We start from the raw sequence: 22,312 nt of genomic DNA, 5'->3' as shown, positions 1-22,312 counted from the left end.
AGAGATGAGATAGGAGATATGATCTCGGGTCTTCAGCATCGTGGCCCATGTTACTGGACACTTCAGGCTGGATTCTGGTTCTGTCCTAATACCACTACTGCATCCACAGACACATTACAGCGTATTGGAACACTGCTAGAGCTGTGAAATATAAAACTATTTTATCACTGAGAGGATGTTATTTCCCACTGACACTGATGCTATGCTAACTCCATCTATCTGTCTGTATCGCTCTCTCTCTGTAGAGGACGCCAGCACTGGGAGGGACGGAGCAGGAACAGCGGGAGACCCAGAATACACCACTGACCTGTCAGGGAAACTGGGTAAGACACTGAGCACTGTATCTCTCTCTCTGATGTTTATCTCTGGTTTCATCTGATCCTAGATCATTTAGAAAACAGGGCATTGTCTTAGTGATGGGTATGTAGTGGCCCAGTCTCTAGAGAGGGGGTGTAGTTCTAGTTTTGGAGGGGCCAAGTGTGTCTGGCCACACCTGACACACACACCCCCTCTCTAGAGACCCCCCACCCACCCCACCAGCAGGGTGCTCTTTGCTTTGGTAATTGCCTCTGACAGGCCAGAGAGCAGGCTATTTGAGTGAAGTGTGATTGGGGAAACATTCCATCCTCTCCCCTCTCTTTCTGTTGGCTGCCCCCTTGGACTCTGTCGGTACTGAGCTCCACTGTCAGTGGCTGCAGAATCTAGCCGTGTTCTACCCTGATCAAAGGCGGGCTGCCATGAGTATTGTTGCACTGTGAAGTGTGGTGGTGAAGTGTGGTTGTGAAGTGTGGTGGTGAGGTGTGGTGGTGAATTGAGGTGAGGTGTGGTGAGGTGTGGTGGTGGTGAGGTGTGGTGGTGAGGTGAGGTGTGGTGGTGGTGAGGTGAGGTGTGGTGGTGGTGAGGTGTGGTGGTGAGGTGTGGTGGCGAGGTGTGGTGGTGGTGTTGAGGTGTGGTGGTAGTGAGGTGTGGTGGTGAGGTGTGGGGGTGTGCTGGTGGTGAGGTGTGGTGGTGAGTTGTGGTGGTGGTGAGGTGTGGTGGTGAGTTGTGGTGGTGAGGTGTGGTGGTGGTGAATTGTGGTGGTGAGGTGTGGTGGTGGTGTGGTGGTGAGGTGTGGTGGTGAGGTGTGGTGGTGGTGAATTGTGGTGGTGAGGTGTGGTGGTGGTGTGGTGGTGAGGTGTGGTGGTGAGGTGTGGTGGTGGTGATGAAGTGTGGTGATGAAGTGCTCCACTGGGCTGTGACCCTGACTCTGCTCTCAGCTCTCTAGAAGGCCAGACCAGTGGTATCAAACTGGGTTATGTTATGCTGAATAGTGCCGCCACACCAGAAATACTGTTGGACCCCAAATGGAAGCCCCACTACATACCCTTAATATTTATTTGTTCAGTGTTAGAAAAATTACGTTGTCAAACAAACAGACTCAACCTTAATTATTTTCAAAGTCCTCCAGCGTGATTCATTGCAATATTTAATAGCTGTCTGGTGTGCATTGTGCATACCATTATAAACTGTTCCTGTGAACTTCACCAACAACACTATTTCATAAACAACCCTTTCTTTGATCTCAGTCCGACCACGCTTCACGCAGCCAGCCAAGATGAGGAAGCGCGTGATTGCCCGGCCAGTGGGCAGCTCAGTACGGCTGAAGTGCACGGCCAGCGGGAACCCTCGTCCGGACATCGTGTGGCTGAAGGACAACAAGCCGCTGACCCCTGAGGAGGTGGGTGAGGGCCGTAAGAAGAAGTGGACCCTGAGTCTGAAGAATCTGACCCCTGAGAACAGCGGGAAGTACACCTGCCACGTCTCCAACCGGGCTGGAGAGATCAACGCCACATACAAAGTGGAAGTCATCCGTAAGTTTGGTCACTTACTTACTTTCAGTATAGATGTATTGCTTTTTGGATGATTTATAAGCTTGGGTCAATGTTGAATGGTGAGGTTGGATTAGCATTGAGCTAGGGTTGGAGTAGGGTATTAATGCAGGGTGTTGAGTTTGGAGGTTGTGCATTAACTTGGATTTACTGGTCAGATTGGTTTATAGTTGAGTATTGAGGATGGGGTTTGGGTTTAGGTTGTTAATGGTCGGTTGAGCGTTGAGCTGTGAGGTTGGGTTAAACCTGGGCTGGTGTGGTATGGTGAGCTTCAGCCTTCCTCTCTCTCTCCCCTTGGCCATCTGCTTAGCATTATATCCCAGCTGTGTACGCAGAAGCGGAGAGGAGAGGAAGTGAATAAAACTTGTGCTTGCTTGTGTCAAATGTGGTATTTTCTCCCTCAACCTCAGACTATTCTAGCCGCAGCACAGAGAATGAGAGGAAAGCGCTGAACATGGCAATAACTTTTCTGTTAATATGAATAGTATGAATATGCTCTATAACGTTTTTTCCCGTTATAGAGCGGACACATTCCAAGCCTATCCTGACCGGCACCCATCCGGTGAACACCACGGTGGACTACGGCGGCACCACCTCATTCCAGTGTAAGGTCCGCAGCGACGTCAAGCCGGTGATTCAGTGGCTGAAGAGGGTGGAGCCGGGGGATGAGAACAAGTACAACTCCACCATCGAGGTGGGCGACCATGGCTTCGTGGTGCTGCCCACGGGAGAGGTGTGGTCCAGGCCAGATGGCTCCTACCTCAACAAGCTGCTCATCACCCGGGCCAAGGAGGAGGACGCTGGGATGTACATCTGTCTGGGTGCCAACACCATGGGTTACAGCTTCCGCAGTGCTTACCTCACCGTGCTGCCAGGTGAGTGGAACACCCTGCTACACCCTGTTTAACCATAACACCCTGTTACACTCTGTTTAACCATAACACCCTGTTACACTCTGTTTAACCATAACACCCTGTTACAACCATATTATAGCACCCTGATACACCCTCTTTAACCATAACACCCGGTTACAACCATATTATAACAGCCAGTTTAACCATAACACACTGTTACACCCTGTTTAACCATAACACCCTGTTACAGCCATATTATAACAACCCGTTACACACTGTTTAACCATAACACCCTGTTACAACCATATTATCACACCCTGTTTAACCATAACACCCTGTTACACCCTGTTTAACCATAATACCCTGTTACAACCATATTATAACACCCTGATACACCCTCTTTAACCATAACACCCTGTTACAACCATTACACCCAATTTAACCATAATACCCTCTTACACCCTGTTTAACCATAACACCCTGTTACAACCATATTATAACAACCTGATACACCCTGTTTAACCATAACACCCTGTTACACCCTGTTTAACCATAATACCCTGTTACAACCATATTATAACACCCTGATACACCCTCTTTAACCATAGCACCCTGTTACAACCATATTATAACACCCTGTTTAACCATAACACCCTGTTACACCTTGTTTAACCATAACACCCTGTTACACCCATATTATAACACCCTGTTACACCCTGTTTAACCATAACACCCTGTTACACCCTGTTTAACCATAATACCCTGTTACAACCATATTATAACACTCTGTTACACCCTCTTTAACCATAACACCCTGTTACACCCTGTTTAACCATAATACCCTGTTACAACCATATTATAACACCCTGTTACACCCTGTTTAACCATAACACCCTGTTACACCCTGTTTAACCATAATACCCTGTTACAACCATATTATAACACCCTGATACACCCTCTTTAACCATAGCACCCTGTTACAACCATATTATAACACCCTGTTTAACGTTTAACACCCTGTTACACCTTGTTTAACCATAACACCCTGTTACACCCATATTATAACACCCTGTTACACCCTGTTTAACCATAACACCCTGTTACACCCTGTTTAACCATAATACCCTGTTACAACCATATTATAACACTCTGTTACACCCTCTTTAACCATAGCACCCTGTTACAACCATATTATAACACCCTGTTACACCCTGTTTAACCATAACACCCTGTTACAACCATATTATAACACCCTGTTACACCCTGTTTAACCATAATACCCTGTTACAACCATATTATAACAACCTGATATACCCTGTTTAACCATAACACCCTGTTACAACCATATTTTAACAACCTGATACACCATAACACCTTGTTTAACCATAACACTCTGTTACACCCTGTTTAACTATAACACCCTGTTACAACCATATTATAACAACCTGTTACACCCTGTTTAACCATAACACCCTGTTACAACCATATTATAACACCCTGATACACCCTGTTTAAACATAACACCCTGTTACAACCATGTAACATCCTGTCACATTCACAACCAAACAACATGTGATGCACCCATCATCCACAACTGTCCAACTGAAGTTGTTTTAATAATTGTTATATTTTCTACTGTATGAATTCACCATCAGGTTTTAATAGGGACTTTTGACCAAGCTGCTCATAACTCTCCATATTTTCTCTTCTCTTCCCTCCAGACCCAAAGCCTCACCACACTCCCATCCCCACGGCCACCTCCCCCAGCCTGCCCTGGCCTGTGATCATCGGCCTCCCAGCCGGGGTGGTGTTCATCCTGGGTACTGTCCTGCTGTGGTTCTGTCAATCCAAACGCCACTGCTCCTCTGGAGGTGTGGTCACCGCCCAGGCCCTGTCTGCCTCACAGCGCCCGCCCCCCCGGGTGCCAAACTGCCCCCCCAGCGTGGACAAAGACTGCCTGAGCTACTACATGACCCAGCAGCAGCAGCTCCTCCTGGCCCAGGGAGGCAGCGGTCTGACGGTCCCTAAAGTCTACCCAAAGATCTACACGGACATCCACACACACACCCACTCACACATGGATGGCAAAGTGCACCAACACCAGCACATCCACTACCAATGTTAGCTGCCACTGTCCCGACAGGGATGCTCATATGTACAATAGCCCTCATGTCTGCAGTGTTGTGTCAGCTCCCACCACCTCCCCTCCTCCACATGCCCAGTCCTGCCTTCATTCTAAAGACCCAGCCAAACAGTCTGTGCTGGGGTGCTGCACATAAACCCTCTCACTGCTAAATACTGTAGTGTACTGAACCAAGGCCCTGGGGAACATGGACACAGTCCGGATAGATAGCACCCTCCATGAGGTACAGAATAAGGGACATGGAAATGCTGTTCAGGAATCCCACATAAACTAATGTGAGTCCAAATGGAGCAACATTTCACACAGAACCCCACTCTGCAGAGATATGGCAACATTTGTTTCTCATGTCTGGGACAATCTGCACAAACTCACAGTGACTGAAATGAGTGAATGTATAGAGTTAGCTCTGTCTCATTTGAGTCTTTACTCTGTAGGAAAATGGCAGCATTTCCTGCAACACCCCATCTCCTCTCCGGCCTTCATGTGCAGTGACTGTGGATGGGTCCAAGAGGATCATGTACATTAGCTCCACATTTTTGTCAGATGCACAACCTCAGCAAGCAGCAAAAGGAATACAGTGCGATGTAAACTGTTTGCAGATTTTATGGATTGCCGTTGGATTGAATCAGAATCCACATGTGCCTTCACATCCTGAGAACGTCAGAAGCAGGTCAACCAATAGAGACACAGCGGGATTGAGTAAACAAAGATCGCATGTATTTTGTTTCTAAAAAAGGTTTTGTTCAAGGAAAAGACCTGCAAAGCATTACAGTCTTTTGTCTGTTGTATGTGTACGTGAATGGACAATTATTTATGGGTAATAGGAAATGGTATGAAATCGTGTAAAGAACGTTATAATTCCTATATTGTCAATATCCTAACAAAGAACCTAGATACTGAAATATTCAGAATTACAGCAAAGCATACAGTACTGTGTTCTTCTCATTATTACGTTGGGTTTTACAGGTCACTGACATGGGGGCGTCATGGTCCTGTGAGTGGTACTGTTGGGCTGATCCAAACCGCAGGGGCACCCAATCACAAAAGGACTTGTTCAACTTTTGAATTCTCAGGTGGCCATCTTTCTTTTTGTGTCTTGTTCTTTGGGTGTGTATAGGGTACAACTCTGACCACTACATGAAACTGTGGAATATGCCTTTGACTGCTCATGTAATGGAACCCTTTTCAAGCTATGGGAAGAGAGACGGAAAGCTTGCCAAAAACCAAAATACAGTATGATTGCTGCATTGTCTGTGAAAAGTGTCCTCAAACTGATTGTTCAGTTGTTCTGTGTTTTACCCCACTATTTGTTGTGTCAAAGCTAATGGACTGCCAGATTAAGAATTCATGCACTTATTCCAAGTATGTTGATCAAAGTAGTGTTAAAGTTAATCTATTGCTTTCAGCCTTTTGGGGGGAATCTAGTACCATGGAATATCCCATGTCGAATTGACCTACAAATTTAAATCCTAAGTAAATGTAGAAAATAGTAAAAAAAAAAAAAAAAAAACTTGAATGAGTAGGTGTTCTAAAACTTTTGACCGGTAGTGTATATATATATATATATATATATATATATACTATTTTCTACATTGTATAATAATAGTGAAGACATCAGAACTATAAAATAACACATATGGAATCATGTAGTAACCAAAAAAGTGTTAAACAAATCAAAATATATTTTAGATTTTAGATTCTTCAAAGTAGCCACCCTTTGCCTTGATGACAGCTTTGCACACTCTTGGCATTCTCTCAACCAACTTCACTTGGAATGCTTTTCCAACAGTTTTGAAGGAGTTACCACATGTGATGAGCACTTGTTGGCTGATTTTCCTTCACTCTGCTGTCCAACTCATCCCAAACCATCTCAATTGGGTTGAGGTCAGGTGATTGTGGAGGCCAGGTCATCCGATGCAGCAGTCCATCGCTCTCCTTCTTGGTCAAATAGCCCTTACACAGCCTGGAGGTGTGTTGGGTAATTGTCCTGTTGAAAAACAAATGATAGTCCCACTAAGCGCAAACCAGTTTGGGATGGCGTATCGCTGCAGAATGCTGTGGTAGCCATGCTGGTTAAGTGTGCCTTGAATTCTAAATAAATCACTGACAGTGTCACCATCACACCTCCTCCATGCCTCACGGTGGGAACCACACATGCGGAGATCATCCGTTCACCTACTGGACACATCAGACCAAAGGACAGATTTCCACCGGTCCATTGCTCGTGTTTCTTGGCCCAAGCAAGTCTCTTCTTCTTATTGGTGTGCTTTAGTAGTTGTTTATTTGCAGCAATTCGACCATGAAGGCCTGATTCACGCAGTCTCCTCTGAACAGTTGATGTTGAGATGTGTCTGTTACTTGAACTCTGTAAAGCATTTATTTGGGCTGCAATATCTGAGGCTGGTAACTTTCATGAACTTATCCTCTGCAGCAGAGGTAACTCTGGGTCTTCCTTTCCTGTGGTGGTCCTCATGAGAGCCAGTTTCATCATAGCGCTTGATGGTTTTTGCGACTGCACTTGAAGAAACGTTCAAAGTTCTTGAAATGTTCCGCATTGACTGACCTTCATGTCTTAAAGTAATGATGGACTGTCGTTTCTCTTTGCTTATTTGAGCTGTTCTTGCCATAATATGAACTTGGTATTTTACCAAATAGGGCTATCTTCTGTATACCAACCCTCCCTTGTCACAACACAACTGATTGGCTCAAACGCATTAAGAAGGAAAGAAATTCCACAAATTAACTTTTAAGAAGGCACACCTGTTAATTGAAATGAATTCCAGGTGACTTCCTCATGAAGCTGGTTGAGAGAATGCCAAGAGTGTACAAAGCTGTCATCAAGGCAAACGGTGGCTACTTTGAAGAATCTCAATTATAAAATATATTTTGATTTGGTTACTACATGATTCCATATGTGTTATTTCATAGTTTTGATGTCTTCACTATTATTCCATAATGTAGGAAATAGTAAAAATAAAGAAAAACCATGGAATGGGTAGGTGTCCAAAGTTTGACTGGTGCTGTGTGTATATATACAGTATCTCACAAAAGTGAGTACACGCCTCACATCTTTGTAAATATTTGAGTATATATTTTCATGTGACAACACTGAAGAAATGACACTTTGCTACAATGTAAAGTAGTGAGTGTACAGCTTGTATAACAGTGTACATTTGCTGTCCCCTCAAAATAACTCAACACACAGCCATTAATGTCTAAACCGCTGGCAACAAAAGTGAAAATGTCCAAATTGGGCCAATTAGCCATTTTCCCTCCCCGGTGTCATGTGACTCGTTAGTGTCACAAGGTCTCAGGTGTGAATGGGGAGCAGATGTGTTAAATTTGGTGTCATCGCTCTCACACTCCCTCATACTGGTCACTGGAAGTTCAACATGGCACCTCATGGCAAAGAACTCTCTGAGGATCTGAAAAAAAGAATTGTTGCTCTACATAAAGATGGCCTGGGCTATAAGAAGATTGCCAAGACCCTGAAACTCGCCATGGTCTACCAAAGAAGTTGAGTGGATGTGCTCAGCGTCATATCCAGAGGTTGTCTTTGGGAAATAGACGTATGAGTGCTGCCAGCATTGCTGCAGAGGTTGAAGGGGTGGGGGGTCAGCCTGTCAGTGCTCAGACCATACGCCGCACACTGCATCAAATTGGTCTGCATGGCTGTCGTCCCAGAAGGAAGCCTCTTCTAAAGATGATGCACAAGAAAGCCCGCAAACAGTTTGCTGAAGACAAGCAGACTAAGGACATGGATTACTGGAACCATGTCCTGTGGTCTGATGAGACCAAGATAAACTTATTTGGTTCAGATGGTGTCAAGCGTGTGTGGCGACAACCAGGTGAGGAGTACAAAGACAAGTGTGTCTTGCCTACAGTCAAGCATGGTGGTGGGAGTGTCATGGTCTGGGGCTGCATGAGTGCTGCCGGCACTGGGGAGCTACAGTTCATTGAGGGAACCATGAATGCCAACATGTACTCTGACATACTGAAGCAGAGCATGATCCCCTCCCTTCGGAGACTGGGCCGCAGGGCAGTATTCCAACATGATAACGACCCCAAACACACCTCCAAGACGACCACTGCCTTGCTAAAGAAGCTGAGGGTAAAGGTGATGGACTGGCCAAGCATGTCTCCAGACCTAAACCCTATTGAGCATCTGTGGGGCATCCTCAAACGGAAGGTGGAGAAGTGCAAGGTCTCTAACATCCACCAGCTCCGTGATGTCGTCATGGAGGAGTGGAAGAGGACTCCAGTGGCAACCTGTGAAGCTCTGGTGAACTCCATGCCCAAGAGGGTTAAGGCAGTGCTGGAAAATGATGGTGGCCACACAAAATATTGACACTTTGGGCCCAATCTGGACATTTTCACTTAGGGGTGTACTCAATTTGTTGCCAGCGGTTTAGACATTAATGGCTGTGTGTTGTGTTATTTTGAGGGGACAGCAAATGTACACTGTTATACAAGCTGTACACTCACTACTTTACATTGTAGCAAAGTGTCATTTCTTCAGTGTTGTCACATGAACAGAAATACTCAAATATTTATAAAAATGTGAGGGGTGTACTACCTTTGTGAGATACTGTATATACATACACAGTGCTGTGAAAAAGTATTTCCCCCCTTTCTAATTTTCTCTACTTTTGCATATTTTTGATACTGAATTTTATCAGATCTTCAAACAAAACCTAATATTAGATAAAGGGAACCTGAGTGAACAAATAACACACCAATGACTTACGTATTTCATATTTTTCTTAAACAAAGTTATACAACACCCAATGCCCCTATGTAAAAAAGTAATTTGACTAGGCCATTCCAAAACTTCAAATTTTCATGTAGACTTGATTGTGTTTGGTTTTCGCCAGACATAATTGGACCCATCTCGTCCCATTATGGAAGCATTTGACGGCAGTCATTGGAGCTGAAGGTCGCACAACCAGTTAAGTATAAGGGGGCAATTACTTTTTCACACAGGGGAATGGGGTGTTGCAAAACTTTGTTAATTAAATAGATAAAATAAGTATCTTTTTTTTTTTTTGTTCACTCGGGTTCTCTTTATCTAATATTAGGTTTTGGTAGAAGATCTGATAACATTCAGTATCAAAAATATGCAAAAATAGAGAAAATCAGAAAGGGGGCACATACTATTTCACAGTACTGCATATATATATACAGTGTGTATATATACAGTGCATTCGGAAGTATTCAGACCCCTTCACTTTTTCCACATTTTGTTACGTTACAGCCTATTTCTAAAATGGATTTAATTGTTTTTTTCCCTCATCAATGTACACATAATACCCCATAAAGCCAAAGCAAAACAGGTTTTTAGAGATTTTTGCAAATGTATTAAAAAACGGAAATGTGACATTTACATAAGTATTCAGACCCTTTACTCAGTACTTTGTTGAAGCACCTTTGGAAGCGATTACAGACTCGAGTCTTCTTGGGTATGACACTACAAGCTTGGCAAACCTGTATTTGGGGACCCTAAGCTCACAGCCAAGACAACGCAGGAGTGGCATTGGGACAAGTCTCTGAATGTCCTTGAGTGGCCCAGCCAAAGCCCGGACTTGAACCCAATCGAACATCTCTTGAGAGACCTGAAAATAGCTGTGCAGCAACGCTCCCCATCCAACCTGACAGAGCTTGAGAGGATCTGCAGAGAAGAATGGGAGAATCTCCCCAAGTACAGGTGTGCCAAGCTTGTAGCGTCATACCCAAGAAGACTCAAGGCTGTAATCGCTGCCAAAGGTGCTTCAACAAAGTACTGAGTAAAGGGTCTGATTACTTATGGAAATGTGATATTTCTGTTTTTTATTTTTTATAAATTAACAAACATTTCTAAAACCTGTTTTTGCTTTGTCATTATGGGGTATTGTGTGTAGATGACGGGGAAAAAACAATTAAAGCAATTTTAAATAAGGCTGTAACCTAACAAAATGTGGAAAAGGTCAAGGGGTCTGAATGCTTTCCGAAGGCACTGTATATCAATGTGTTTTTCATTTATTTTCATAAGCAATAATTTTATTTATTTTTACAATTGGGCATTGTGTTGTTTTTTTCTCCAAAAAAATAGCAACTCATCAGTGGATGACATTTTGTCTTATAGTTACAGTGTAAGCTATGTAGCAAATACGTATCAAGTGTAACATATTTATATGTGCCATTCAGATATACAAAACATTATTGGTAATCTTTGTATAGACAATCTTGTAGAATCTATTGTCTTTTAGGTTCAATATGATTTTTGTCACATGGAAACAAGTTTTTGTCACATGGAAACATTTTAATCATTTTATCAACGTCATTAAAATGATAGTTAATCTTTGCAATTTGTGTTTGATATTAAGCTGTGCAGTGAATAGTGCTGTTGATATGTGTACAATGCATACATGCATATCAAGTGACTTTTATTATATAAAAGTAATAGACTTCTTCTAAGTGAGGGAGAACATCATAAAATCAGTCATCAACAAATAGTCTTGAGGGACAGGCCACAGACAGCCAGAGCAGACATGAGGGTACATAATTATATTAGGAGATAAGAAACAAATAATAATAACTCTAAGCACACAAAATTGACCCATGGGAACGGGGATCATTAAACATGTGCTATTTAAAATGCATTTTGCTGTTAAAAAGATAGGGGCAGTCAGAGCAACTCATTTAGCTGTCTGTCAGTGTTTTTGTTCTAGATTATAGATGAACAAGTCTTGCTTGCGGACTCAGGGTTGAGAAGCTCTCAGCGGAGTGATTGAGTCAGATGACACACACCTGTGCTGTTGACAGACATTGGTGTTGAGTTCACAGCTGCCCATTGAGGACGACAGGGTGAGGAGCAGGCATCAACGAGGATTGTCTCATTCTGGAACACTTAGTGACAGTATGTAGCCTAGCTACTTCAGCCTTCAAAACAAGACTTTGCTGATTGATCTTTACAATAAAATATATATTTAAGATAATTGTGAATGGGAGCATTAAATCCAAATCACTAATATATTGATACTATATATTAGTGATACACTATTTATTCATACTAATGGTGGACATGCTTTAATTGTAATGTTTAAGAAAAAGAGATATCAGATTCTTGGGCACTTGTGCAAATACCAACTGTATTGTGATGATGGAAAAGTGTCCAGAGGTCTTTACTGGTGCACACTGAAAGGAACCATCAGATGAATGAAGTCGGCGTCCATGAAGGACACACCTGTGAGTACCTGGCAGAGAACAATTCCCTCTGTTTGCATACCGCCGTCTTTTCAAATTGACATTCAGAACAACAAAACCACCATTTAAAACTGGGAAAATAAAAACCACACAAAAAAGCTAAAGAGGCAGCGGTTTTCCCCAGATGTTTACCGTGCTGGTGAAGAGAAAGGGATGCAGAGTGAGAAAGGAAATCTGTGTGATGGGAAAGAGGCCAAGGCCTTTAAAGTCTGCTACGGAGCCGTGACAAAAGCGGCCTAATCTCAGTGTTGTCTTTCAGACTTTCTTTACACATCCTGCCAAGCTGTCTGACAGGAGAGGACTTCCACAGCCCCGCTGACATCACTCAAGCATGGGATGGAGTCAGGGCCTTCAAAGGCCCTTCACATGCGGGACGTCTGTGTGTGACTAAGATAACATGAGTGGGCCTGCCAGTACCACCCCACCCTTCACCTGCTCCTCTTTCTACTCATAGACCACCATAGAGGTTATCTCTATTCTCCCAAATGCAACAAATCCACAATATAGATCTTTATCCTCATAAAGTTGTATTCAAATTCTCCCTTAAACAAAAGTTGTATTCAAATTCTCCCTTAAACAAAAGTTGTATTCAAATTCTCCCTTAAACAAAAGTTGTATTCAAATTCTCCCTTAAACAAAAGTTTTATTCAAATTCTCCCTTTAACAAAAGTTGTATTCAAATTCTCCCTTAAACAAAAGTTGTATTCAAATTCTCCCTTAAACAAAAGTTTTATTCAAATTCTCCCTTTAACAAAAGTTATATTCAAATTCTCCCTTAAACAAAAGTTTTGTTCAAATTCTCCCTTAAACAAAAGTTGTGTTGAAATCAGAGGCTGTCCATGGGAGTCTAGTGGATTATAGTGCCAGTCACTGGCCACTGGTTCACATCACAGGTGGCTGGTGTCAGGAAGACAACTGAGCCTAAAGCATATTTGCCTGACGACTCGTCCTGAATTTAATTTCACTGCCCTATTGATTGCTCTGTACATCATTGAGGAGAAGAAATGTTAGTGGGCGTGGCGTTTGGCCAGAGCGGTGTGGATAGGTAGCCAGGCTAGAACCATATCTCTCTTCTATATATAGAACTTGAGACCACATATTCTGAACAGCAAGTGTGGGCAAAGATAATCATTTATTTGTGAGATAAGTATTTCTGTAATCATACCTGTCAACCACCTAAATTGTGGTTGACAAGAACAACATGCTTTGTGAGAATATGAGTTTGAAGACTGGAGCAAATTTAATGTAATTTCATTTTATAAAGCAGATGTATGCCTCTATGAGAGGACACACTGTGAGTGTTAAATAATTGCTCTCACCATTAGAAATTGTTTTCTGTTCCTCGGTGAAGTGGCACGACTCATTTGTAAGCCCTGCAGCCATCCAGGAGAGAGAGAAAGCACTGATTTAGATTTCTCTCTCTGCCTCTCTTTGACACAATGACAGCTTGCCCCAGGGCTGAATTTCACTCTCACTGGACCCCAAACAGGAAATTATCCCAAATCCAAGTGAAGCAAAGGAGTTCATGTACATTTCTCATGTACAATAGCGTCTGTTCACACCTAATTCCTTTTAAATTGTGGCCATTCACAACTATGAAAAGCTACCAAAATGACGCGTGTTACTGTGGGCAACAGAGGAAACACAGATTATCCAAAGATACCTGTCTGGACAGGCACATCACAACAAGCTGCACAACTGGCTTCTCCTTCTGTTCTCAGTAATGATCACGTGCTTACAGCTCCAATATTTATCTATGTTAGTTAACAGATTGGTAGAGTAAAATCTTGCAACTGTAGCCGATGCTGTGGAAAAGAGACAAATTCATGAAGTGAAGTGCTAAGGGCTTGTTGAGAGGTTTATGGAATGGCCTGAAAACTGTGACCTAATTAGACAGGTCCAGATTATGACTCTTGACAGCAGTCTTTGAGTCAGAAATGCCACTACACAGGGTCCAATGGGGTACAGCATGCCCAAGTCTGTATTCTCTCGTTTTAGTAATCCAACTCTATGGTCTGATTTACACTTTCACCACACTCGTTTTCAACTCCTCTTTATTGCATGTTTCGTAATGAAGGGAATAAGAATAACTCTGTGCATCTGTACAACACAATTAAGGCATTGTTCAATCGCAGCTGAATATAAATGAAACACACGTGTCCATGATGGGGATTCAATGATGGTCTCATCAAGCAGTAGTCAGCCATGTGTAGCCCCTATGCCTACAGCCTTTAGATTGACGGTTTTGCAATTAAATGCTCCGTCGTGCCTGCTGTGTGGGAGAAAGTATATTCTGTTTCTGCTCTCACTTGGCACATTAGGGAACTCTTTGACTAATTTAGATTTAAAGCCTTATTAGGAGATTTCCCATGGTTTAAATCCACACAGATTTAGCCCAGAAGCAAGAGGGGATAGGGTTTTGCCTAACCCTACATGATAGCCTGTCTTTCTACCTCTGAGTGAGCTAACGAGCACCAGGTGTGTGTGTGTGTGTGTGTGTATGTGTGTGTGTATGCATGTGGTAATGTGTGTAGGTGAAAGTATACCTGCCTGTGAGAATGTATATGTGTTGGGGGGGGGTCATATGTCCATGCAAGATATGCATGTAATTATATGTGTGTATACAGTGCATTCGGAAAGTATTCAGACCCCTTGACTATTTCCTAGTTTTGTTACATTACAGCCTTATTCTACAATGGATTTTTTTTTTTTCATCCTCAGCAATCTACACACAATACCCCATAATGACAGAGCGAAAACAGGTTTTTAATAGAAAACAGAAATACCTTATTTACACAAGTATTCAGACTCTTTGCTATGAGACTCGAAATTGAGCTCAAGTGCATCCTGTTTCCATTGATCATCCTTGAGATGTTTCTACAACATGATTGGAGTCCACCTGTTGTAAATTCAATTGATTGAACATGATTTGGAAAGGCACACAACTGTCTATAAAAGGTCCCACAGTTGACAGTGCATGTCACAGCAAAAACCAAGCCATGAGGTCGAAGGAATTGTCCGTAGAGCTCCGAGACAGGATTGTGTCGAGGCACAGATCTGGGGATGAGTACCAAAAAAATTATGCAGCATTGAAGGTCCCCAAGAACAGAGTGCTCTCCATCATTCTTAAATGGAAGAAGTTTGGAACCGCCAAGACTCTTCCTAGAGCTGGCCGCCCGGCCAAACTGAACAATCGGGGTAGAAGGGCCTTGGTCAGGGAGGTGACCGAGAACCTGATGATCACTCTGACAGAGCTCTAGAGTTCCTTTGTGGAGATGGGAGAACCTTCCAGAAGGACAACCATCTCTGCAGCAGTCCACCAATCAGGCCTTTATGGTAGAGTGGCCAGACGGAAGCCACTCCTCAGTAAAAGGCACATGACAGCCCGCTTGAAGTTTACCAAATGGCACCTAAAGACTCTCAGACCATGAGAAACAAGATTCTCTGGTCTGATGAAACCAAGATTGAACTCTTTGGCTTGAATGCCAAGCGTCACGTCTGGAGGAAACCTGGCACCATCCCTACGGTGAAGCATGGTGGTGGCAGCATCATGCTGTAGGGATGTTTTTCAGCGGCAGGGACTGGGAGACTAGTCCGGATTGAGGCAAAGATGAACAGAGCAAAGCGCAGAGAGATCCTTGATGAAAACCTGCTCCAGAGCACTCAGGACCTCAGAACGGGGGTGAAGGTTCACCTTCCAACAGGACAACAACCCTAAGCACACAGCTAAGACAACGCAGGAGTGGCTTCGGGATAAGTCTCTGAATGTCCTTGAGTGACCCAGCCAGAGCATGGACTTGAACCCGATCGAACATCTCTGGAGAGACCTGAAAATAGCTGTGCAGCAACGCTCCCAATCCAACCTGACAGAGTTTGAGAGGATCTGCAGAGAAGAATGGGAGAATACAGGTGTGCCAAGCTTGTAGCGTCAAACCCAAAAAGACTCGAGGCTGTAATCGCTGCCAAAGGTGCTTCAACAAAGTACTGAGTAAAGGGTCTGAATACTTATGTAAATGTAATATTTCTTTTTTTTCTTCTAAAAACCTGTTTTTGATTTGTCATTAGTATAGAGCACAGCTTGTGGCTCCACTGCACTTATCACAGGGTGCACAACACAGGGATTTAGCATGACTCATTTTGACTGGAAAGTCAGCTGCCAATCAATGTGAATGGAATTTCCATTCCCTGAAATGTTATCAGAGTAGAATTACTTTCTGGGATTCCATAATCAGACTTCTCTATGTCCAAACTGAGAATAGGTGGTTCTTTGAAAAGTTCTGCCAAGGGACCTGTACGTTATAGTAATGTGCATTGGCAGTACAAATAGTTTTAGGCTGAATTCTAATAAGACAAACAAGGAGGGTCATTTTGGTTCATCGGCCCGCAGGAGACTTTGTTCTGCCAGATCAGACCCATGTTCCCGCCATGCTTCCTGTGTATCATCATGCTTCATTTGCAGCCTACAGCTGCCTGAGTTCATGTAAATGAATAAATGGTCCCCATCTCCCTCCACAGCTGTCTCCAGGGTGTCATCATTCCATGTCATCATGTCTGTTAAAAGCTTTAAGGAAACATTGAAACCACAGGAAATAATCATAGTGTGCTTACAAGGTCTCCTCTATCTTTGTCCTGAAAGGTAGCAGGTCATTGGTAGCAGAGGGCTGATTCAGAAGGGATTGGGAAGTGTAGCCTTCTGAGTCTAACTGCCCTCTTACTAAGGTGTTCCAATCCAGCACTCACCCTGCAATCTACTGTTGCACGCAAACCACCGCTTTTGCCCTGTGCAAGTCTGTAAATCCTAAAAGTAGTTATGAAAGCCAAAACATGTGCTTGTAAGAAGTAGATTTCCTGCCCTTGGGGCTCGAAGCAATCAAGAGGCCATGGAGGTTGTTCTAATCATATGTCATATCTGCCATGTTGGACAGGCTATTTGAAGAAATAACACAATTATGTTGCCCACACCTCTTCACACAGTGCCTTTGTGATTAATTGACCTTGAGAATGCCTGGGAGGGACAGGCAGGCAGCAGCAGGCACCCCAGAGACAGCCGAGCAGAGAGCAGAGCTGGTCCTGTCCTGCTTGAATCATGCTGGAGGCCAATGGAACACTTGGCACTGTCTGGGACTCACTGTGGGTGTTAACTAATTATACTGCAAATCACAACCTCTAAACATGCCAATCAGATGAGTGGTTTGTTAATGATTAATGACTCAGTGGCACAGAGGTTACAGTACAGGTTTTGTGATTTCAGTGTCTTATTAGCCAATTCATTATTGAGAGATCCATTTGATTGGTTTGTTAAATTTTATTTGTTACTGTGACAAAATTCAATGAATGAAGTAATACCGTATGTAATCCATTACAATGACAATATACACGCTACACTGCACACACAACCAACAGAATTACAGCTTCCAAACTCTTCTTAACCCTGTGTGAAGGGGGCTCAATTTCTGACCAACACTTCCTATTCTACAGATTATCTCTCCACAGTGGAGAGTTCAACCATTACCAAGTGATTTGATACTCTAGCTAAGTCACTCGTGGAGGGCATTGAAGTGGATCGGAGACGTCTCCTTGTGCCTTCGTGATGGCTGGCTCTTGGCGGTGTTATGGTGGAGGGTAGGTGACTCCCAGAGAGGACATGACCAGAGAAGACATGGAGGAGTGTCTGTAGGCTGACGGGGGCTTGAACACGGGCGTCTCCCACCCTGTGTCCCTACGATACGGCAGGTTAGGGGTCATCTGCAGCTCCGCCAGACGGCTGGGAGGACAGAAGGCAAGGCATCAAAGTTAATTTATTGTGTCATAGCACACTGGTGTATAAATGATTAAGTCATCATAATGATCTGATTATAACAAGTTATACCTGACAGTGGCCGAGCGAGCTGAGTGGTTGACTAGGGTGTTCTGATTGGTCGATCGATGGGGGACAGTACCTAAAGATACAATATTTAGAATTCACACACCACAAGTTCAGCAACACCCTAAATACTGTATGCTAAAACTCACGACTTCCAGACTCATAGCAGAGTCTACTAACCACAAACAGAAACGAAAACCCTTAATCAGATACAACAGACAGAAGTTGAATCCATTGAAGCATTGTGCTGTTATGTAAGCAGTGAACAGCTCCACAGGCATCTATCTGTCTGTCTGTGGAGTAGAGCAGAGTAGAGTAGCAGACGTACCCATCCGGCCGTCCTGTGGAGGGCTGATCAAGGACAACCTCTGGACACTTCCAGAGAGCTCCGGCTGTTCAGGGAGAAAAACACATTTCTATTTGTACAAACATACGTCTCGATCATTAAAACCAGTTTCAGTATGCAATAGACCTCATCACTGGTATTAAACATCAAAGAATGATTTGGAGTCAGGGTATACACATCTAGTATTCACTCTCAAAATTAAATAAGTAGACTATTAATATGAACCAGAGACATATTTAGATACAAATAATATAAATATTTGTCTCTGATTTGAACCATTATTGGTCAATTGAAAAGGTTCACATACTTTCCTAAACAGACCCCTGCTATCCACCTCCATGTTTTCTGCCCTGAGGGGAAATCACATAACATGGCATGTCACATTTCATTCTCATAGAACCCAGGAAGAAAGATTATGGAAATGCTCACTCAGACGTAATGTTCACAAGCCTGCCCAGCTTATTCAGGTGAGACTGGTGTGGTACTGCAGGGCAAAGCCAAACAGCAGCTAGGGTGAATGAAGTCAGGCTATACACAGTTTACATTGAAGGATCCCCTTTCTCCCCTGCAGCTCAGGGCTGTTGTGATAGAGGTATGGAGCAAAGGGCCCCACAGAGAGCCCAGAGAGGCCAGCAGACAGACACATGCTCTGTCTGTCAGCTAGACTAGTCCACAGCATGCTGATTATAAATCAAACAGGGTCAGGACGACCGCAGAACGCAGCACGCCATGTCATATTTTAAGTCAAAGCATCAGAAAACAGTTACACAATACATTATCTTGTTCCTGGATATATGCCATGTACTAGCATCTTCATTTAGGCTAGACATTTGTAACCTTTAACTAAAGGGTTCACTTTTTTTTTTATATGCGTAGGCCTAATGCAGATTTCCTAAGATGTAATACTTACAGACTTGTAGTAGATGAGTGGCGAGAGAGGGACATGGGCGAGTTGAACGGCATCTGCATTTGATCTGATTTGATTTGTTGTGAACGAGCGTTGTGAGAACTATGGTTCAGCTGAGATGTAGAAGCTGCTTTTGCACTGTACAGAGAGAGAGAGGAATGTGATTAATCTCCAACCATGGTCATTAATACTAACGAGTTGGTCTGAATAAAAAATATGTTGATATCAAGATGACAATAGTGACCCCTGGTGAGTAGAAAGCAGTAACACCCATAAAGATATTGATACCTTTGATGCGGAAGAGTGCTCTCCAGCTTGGCAATATAGGAATTCTGCTCAGTCATTTTTCTGGTAAATATAAGAATGTTAAAGTCGCACTAAGCCATCGTTAATATGTGGTACTGAATTCTGCTACGTGATGTCTAATGATTTGCATTCTTACTTGGACATTTGCTGCATTTCTTGCTTCATCTTGAGTAAAACTTCTTCTAACTTTTCATTCTAAACGGGTTGAAAAATAAGGAGCACAGATGTTTCAGATTATAACACCACAAGACATAGGCTACCATTCAACTCTTTGGTATTATTAAATAGTAGTAGAGGTACAACTAAATGTCCCCCAGCCTCACCCTCTGCTGGAAATGCGCCAACAACCTCTTTTGGTGCCTTGCCTGGAATAGTAACACCTAATAGAGTGGATAAATATGTTGTTTTTATATACTACCGGTCAACATTTTTAGAACACCTACTCATTCAACGTTTTTTCTTTATTTTTTACTATTTTCTACATTGTAGAATAATAGTGAAGACATCAAAACTATGAAATAACACATATGGAATCATGTAGTACCCAAAAAAGTGTTAAACAAATCAAAATATATTTTATATTTCTTCAAATAGCCACCCTTTTCCTTGATGAAAGCTTTGCACACTCTTGGCGTTCTCTCAACCGGCTTCATGAGGTAGTCACCTGGAATGGATTTCAATTAACAGGTGTGCCTTCTTAAAAGTTAATTTGTGGAATTTCTTTCCTTCTTAATGTGTTTGAGCCAATCAGTTGTGTTGTGACAAGGTAGGGGTTGTATACAGAAGATAGCCCTATTTTGTAAAATACCAAGTCCATATTATGGCAAGAACAGCTCAAATAAGCAAAGAGAAACGACAGTCTATCATTAATTTTAGACATGAAGGTCAGTCAATACGGAACATTTCAAGAACTTTGAAAGTATCTTCAAGTGCAGTCGCAAAAACCATCAAGCGCTATGATGAAACTGGCTCTCATGAGGACCGCCACAGGAATGGAAGACCCAGAGTTACCTCTGCTGCAGAGGATAAGTTCATTAGAGTTACCAGCCTCAGAAATTGCAGCCCAAATAAATGCTTCACAGAGTTCAACAGACTTAACAGACACATCTCAACATCAACTGCTCAGAGGAGACTGTGTGAATCAGGCCTTCATGGTTGAATTGCTGCAAAGAAACCACTACTAAAAGACACCGATAAGAAGAAGAGACTTGCTTGGGCCAAGAAACACGAGCAATGGACATTAGATTACAGATTTTTGGTTCCAACCGCTGTGTCTTTGTGAGACACGATGTGGGTGAACGGATGATCTCTGCATGTGTATTTCCCACCGTAAAGCATGGAGGAGGAGGTGTTATGGTGTGGGGGTGCTTTGCTGGTGACACTGTCAGTGATTTATTTAGAATTCAAGGCACACTTAACCAGCATGGCTACCACAGCATTCTGCAGCGATACGCCATCCCATCTGGTTTGCGCTTAGTGGGACTATCATTTGTTTTTCAACAGGACAATGACCCAACACACCTCCTGGCAGTGTAAGGGCTATTTTACCAAGAAGGAGAGTGATGGAGTGCTGCATCAGATGACCTGGCCTCCACAATTCCCCGACCTCAACCAAATTGAGATGGTTTAGGATGAGTCGGACCGCCGAGTGAAGGAAAAGCAGCCAACAAGGGCTCAGCATATGTGGGAACTCCTTCAAGACTGTTGGAAAAGCATTCCAGGTGTAGCTGGTTGAGAGAATGCCAAGAGTGTGCATCAAGGCAAAGGGTGGCTATTTGAAGAATCTCAAATATAAAATATATTTTGATTTGTTTAACACTTTTTGGGTTACTACATGATTCCATATGTGTTATTTCATAGTTTCGATGTCTTCACTATTATTCTACAATGTAGAAAATAGTACAAATAAAGAAAAAACGTTGAATGAGTAGGTGTTCTAAAACATTTGACCGGCAGTGTACAACCTTGAGGTGTTTAAAAATGTTCACTATAAATAGGCTAATTTCTTATGTGCCTATCCTATTATGAGCATCAAGAGAAATACCTTGCTTATCTCTGTGAAGTGTTTGGTTGCTACAGAATTGATGTCAGAGAAGAGGGCCTTTACTTCTGCACTACTCTGTGAAAGTAAAGATTGTAAAGTTTAGGTTATCAAATAGATTTGTTTGTGAGCCTCGCCAGACAAACACATCTATAAGATACTGTATCACTACTTACTTTGTCTGAGAGAGGAGTAACTTGACATTTTGCCTTACATATCAGGCATTCTCCTTGATTGCCTGAAAGAAAATGTACAATGTGGTTATTGGAACAAGCACAATATCATATACAATACAATAGCATGCCATTAAGAATATAACACTGACTAGAACGATGCTTTTAAACAGCATGACAGTTTTTTGTATAGCCAAATTGTTTCTGTAACATCAGACAAAGACCAGCAGAGGTCAGTGTGTTCAAGTTTAGCCTGTGTGTTCTAAAAAAGACAGAACTGCTGCAAACCGAGAAATAGGCTGAGTTTCATGGAGGAACATATATTTTCTCATATAGCATCAGAAGTAAGGTAGTATGATATGCTGAGCCTAATTCATTTAAAGATACATAACAGGGTGCATTGGCACAATTAAATAGACAGACTGAACATGCTACCTTTCTGAAAACACACATTGCAGATGACATGACCACAGGTGGTAACAGCTAGTTTGCGTTCAGGACCAGGGAGGTTGAAGCAGGAGTTACAGCAGATCCAGTAAGCCATTTTCCATAGCTAAGAGATTAACATT

The 22,312-nt window shown here is 42.8% G+C and overlaps 2 protein-coding genes across 2 annotated transcripts in view; one reads left to right on the top strand and one right to left on the bottom strand.

Moving 5' to 3' along the window:
- The window catches only part of LOC311104651 (fibroblast growth factor receptor-like 1), a 69,933-nt gene extending 63,526 nt beyond the window's left edge, over positions 1-6,407 (top strand). Inside the window, exons 4-7 of the mRNA XM_084146515.1 lie at positions 246-323; positions 1,566-1,850; positions 2,390-2,743; positions 4,444-6,407. Coding sequence (XP_084002641.1) covers positions 246-323; positions 1,566-1,850; positions 2,390-2,743; positions 4,444-4,847 — 1,121 coding nt within the window. The 3' untranslated portion in view covers positions 4,848-6,407. The remainder of the gene's footprint in view (positions 1-245; positions 324-1,565; positions 1,851-2,389; positions 2,744-4,443) is intronic.
- An 11,310-nt stretch (positions 6,408-17,717) lies between these two features.
- On the bottom strand, positions 17,718-22,287 carry rnf212 (ring finger protein 212; the record flags this gene model as incomplete). Its single annotated transcript, XM_084146919.1, has 11 exons — positions 17,718-17,871; positions 17,977-18,046; positions 18,299-18,362; positions 18,624-18,666; positions 19,227-19,361; positions 19,512-19,571; positions 19,666-19,724; positions 19,853-19,909; positions 21,574-21,648; positions 21,747-21,808; positions 22,179-22,287. The coding sequence occupies 11 exons, from the start codon at positions 22,285-22,287 to the stop codon at positions 17,718-17,720; spliced, it is 888 nt and encodes a 295-aa protein (XP_084003045.1).
- Between the last annotated feature and the right edge of the window lie 25 nt (positions 22,288-22,312).

This window comes from Coregonus lavaretus, assembly GCF_964263955.1.
Source record: "Coregonus lavaretus genome assembly, chromosome: 29".
Classification (NCBI taxonomy): domain Eukaryota; kingdom Metazoa; phylum Chordata; class Actinopteri; order Salmoniformes; family Salmonidae; genus Coregonus; species Coregonus lavaretus.
This window is presented reverse-complemented; position numbering and strand designations above follow the sequence as displayed.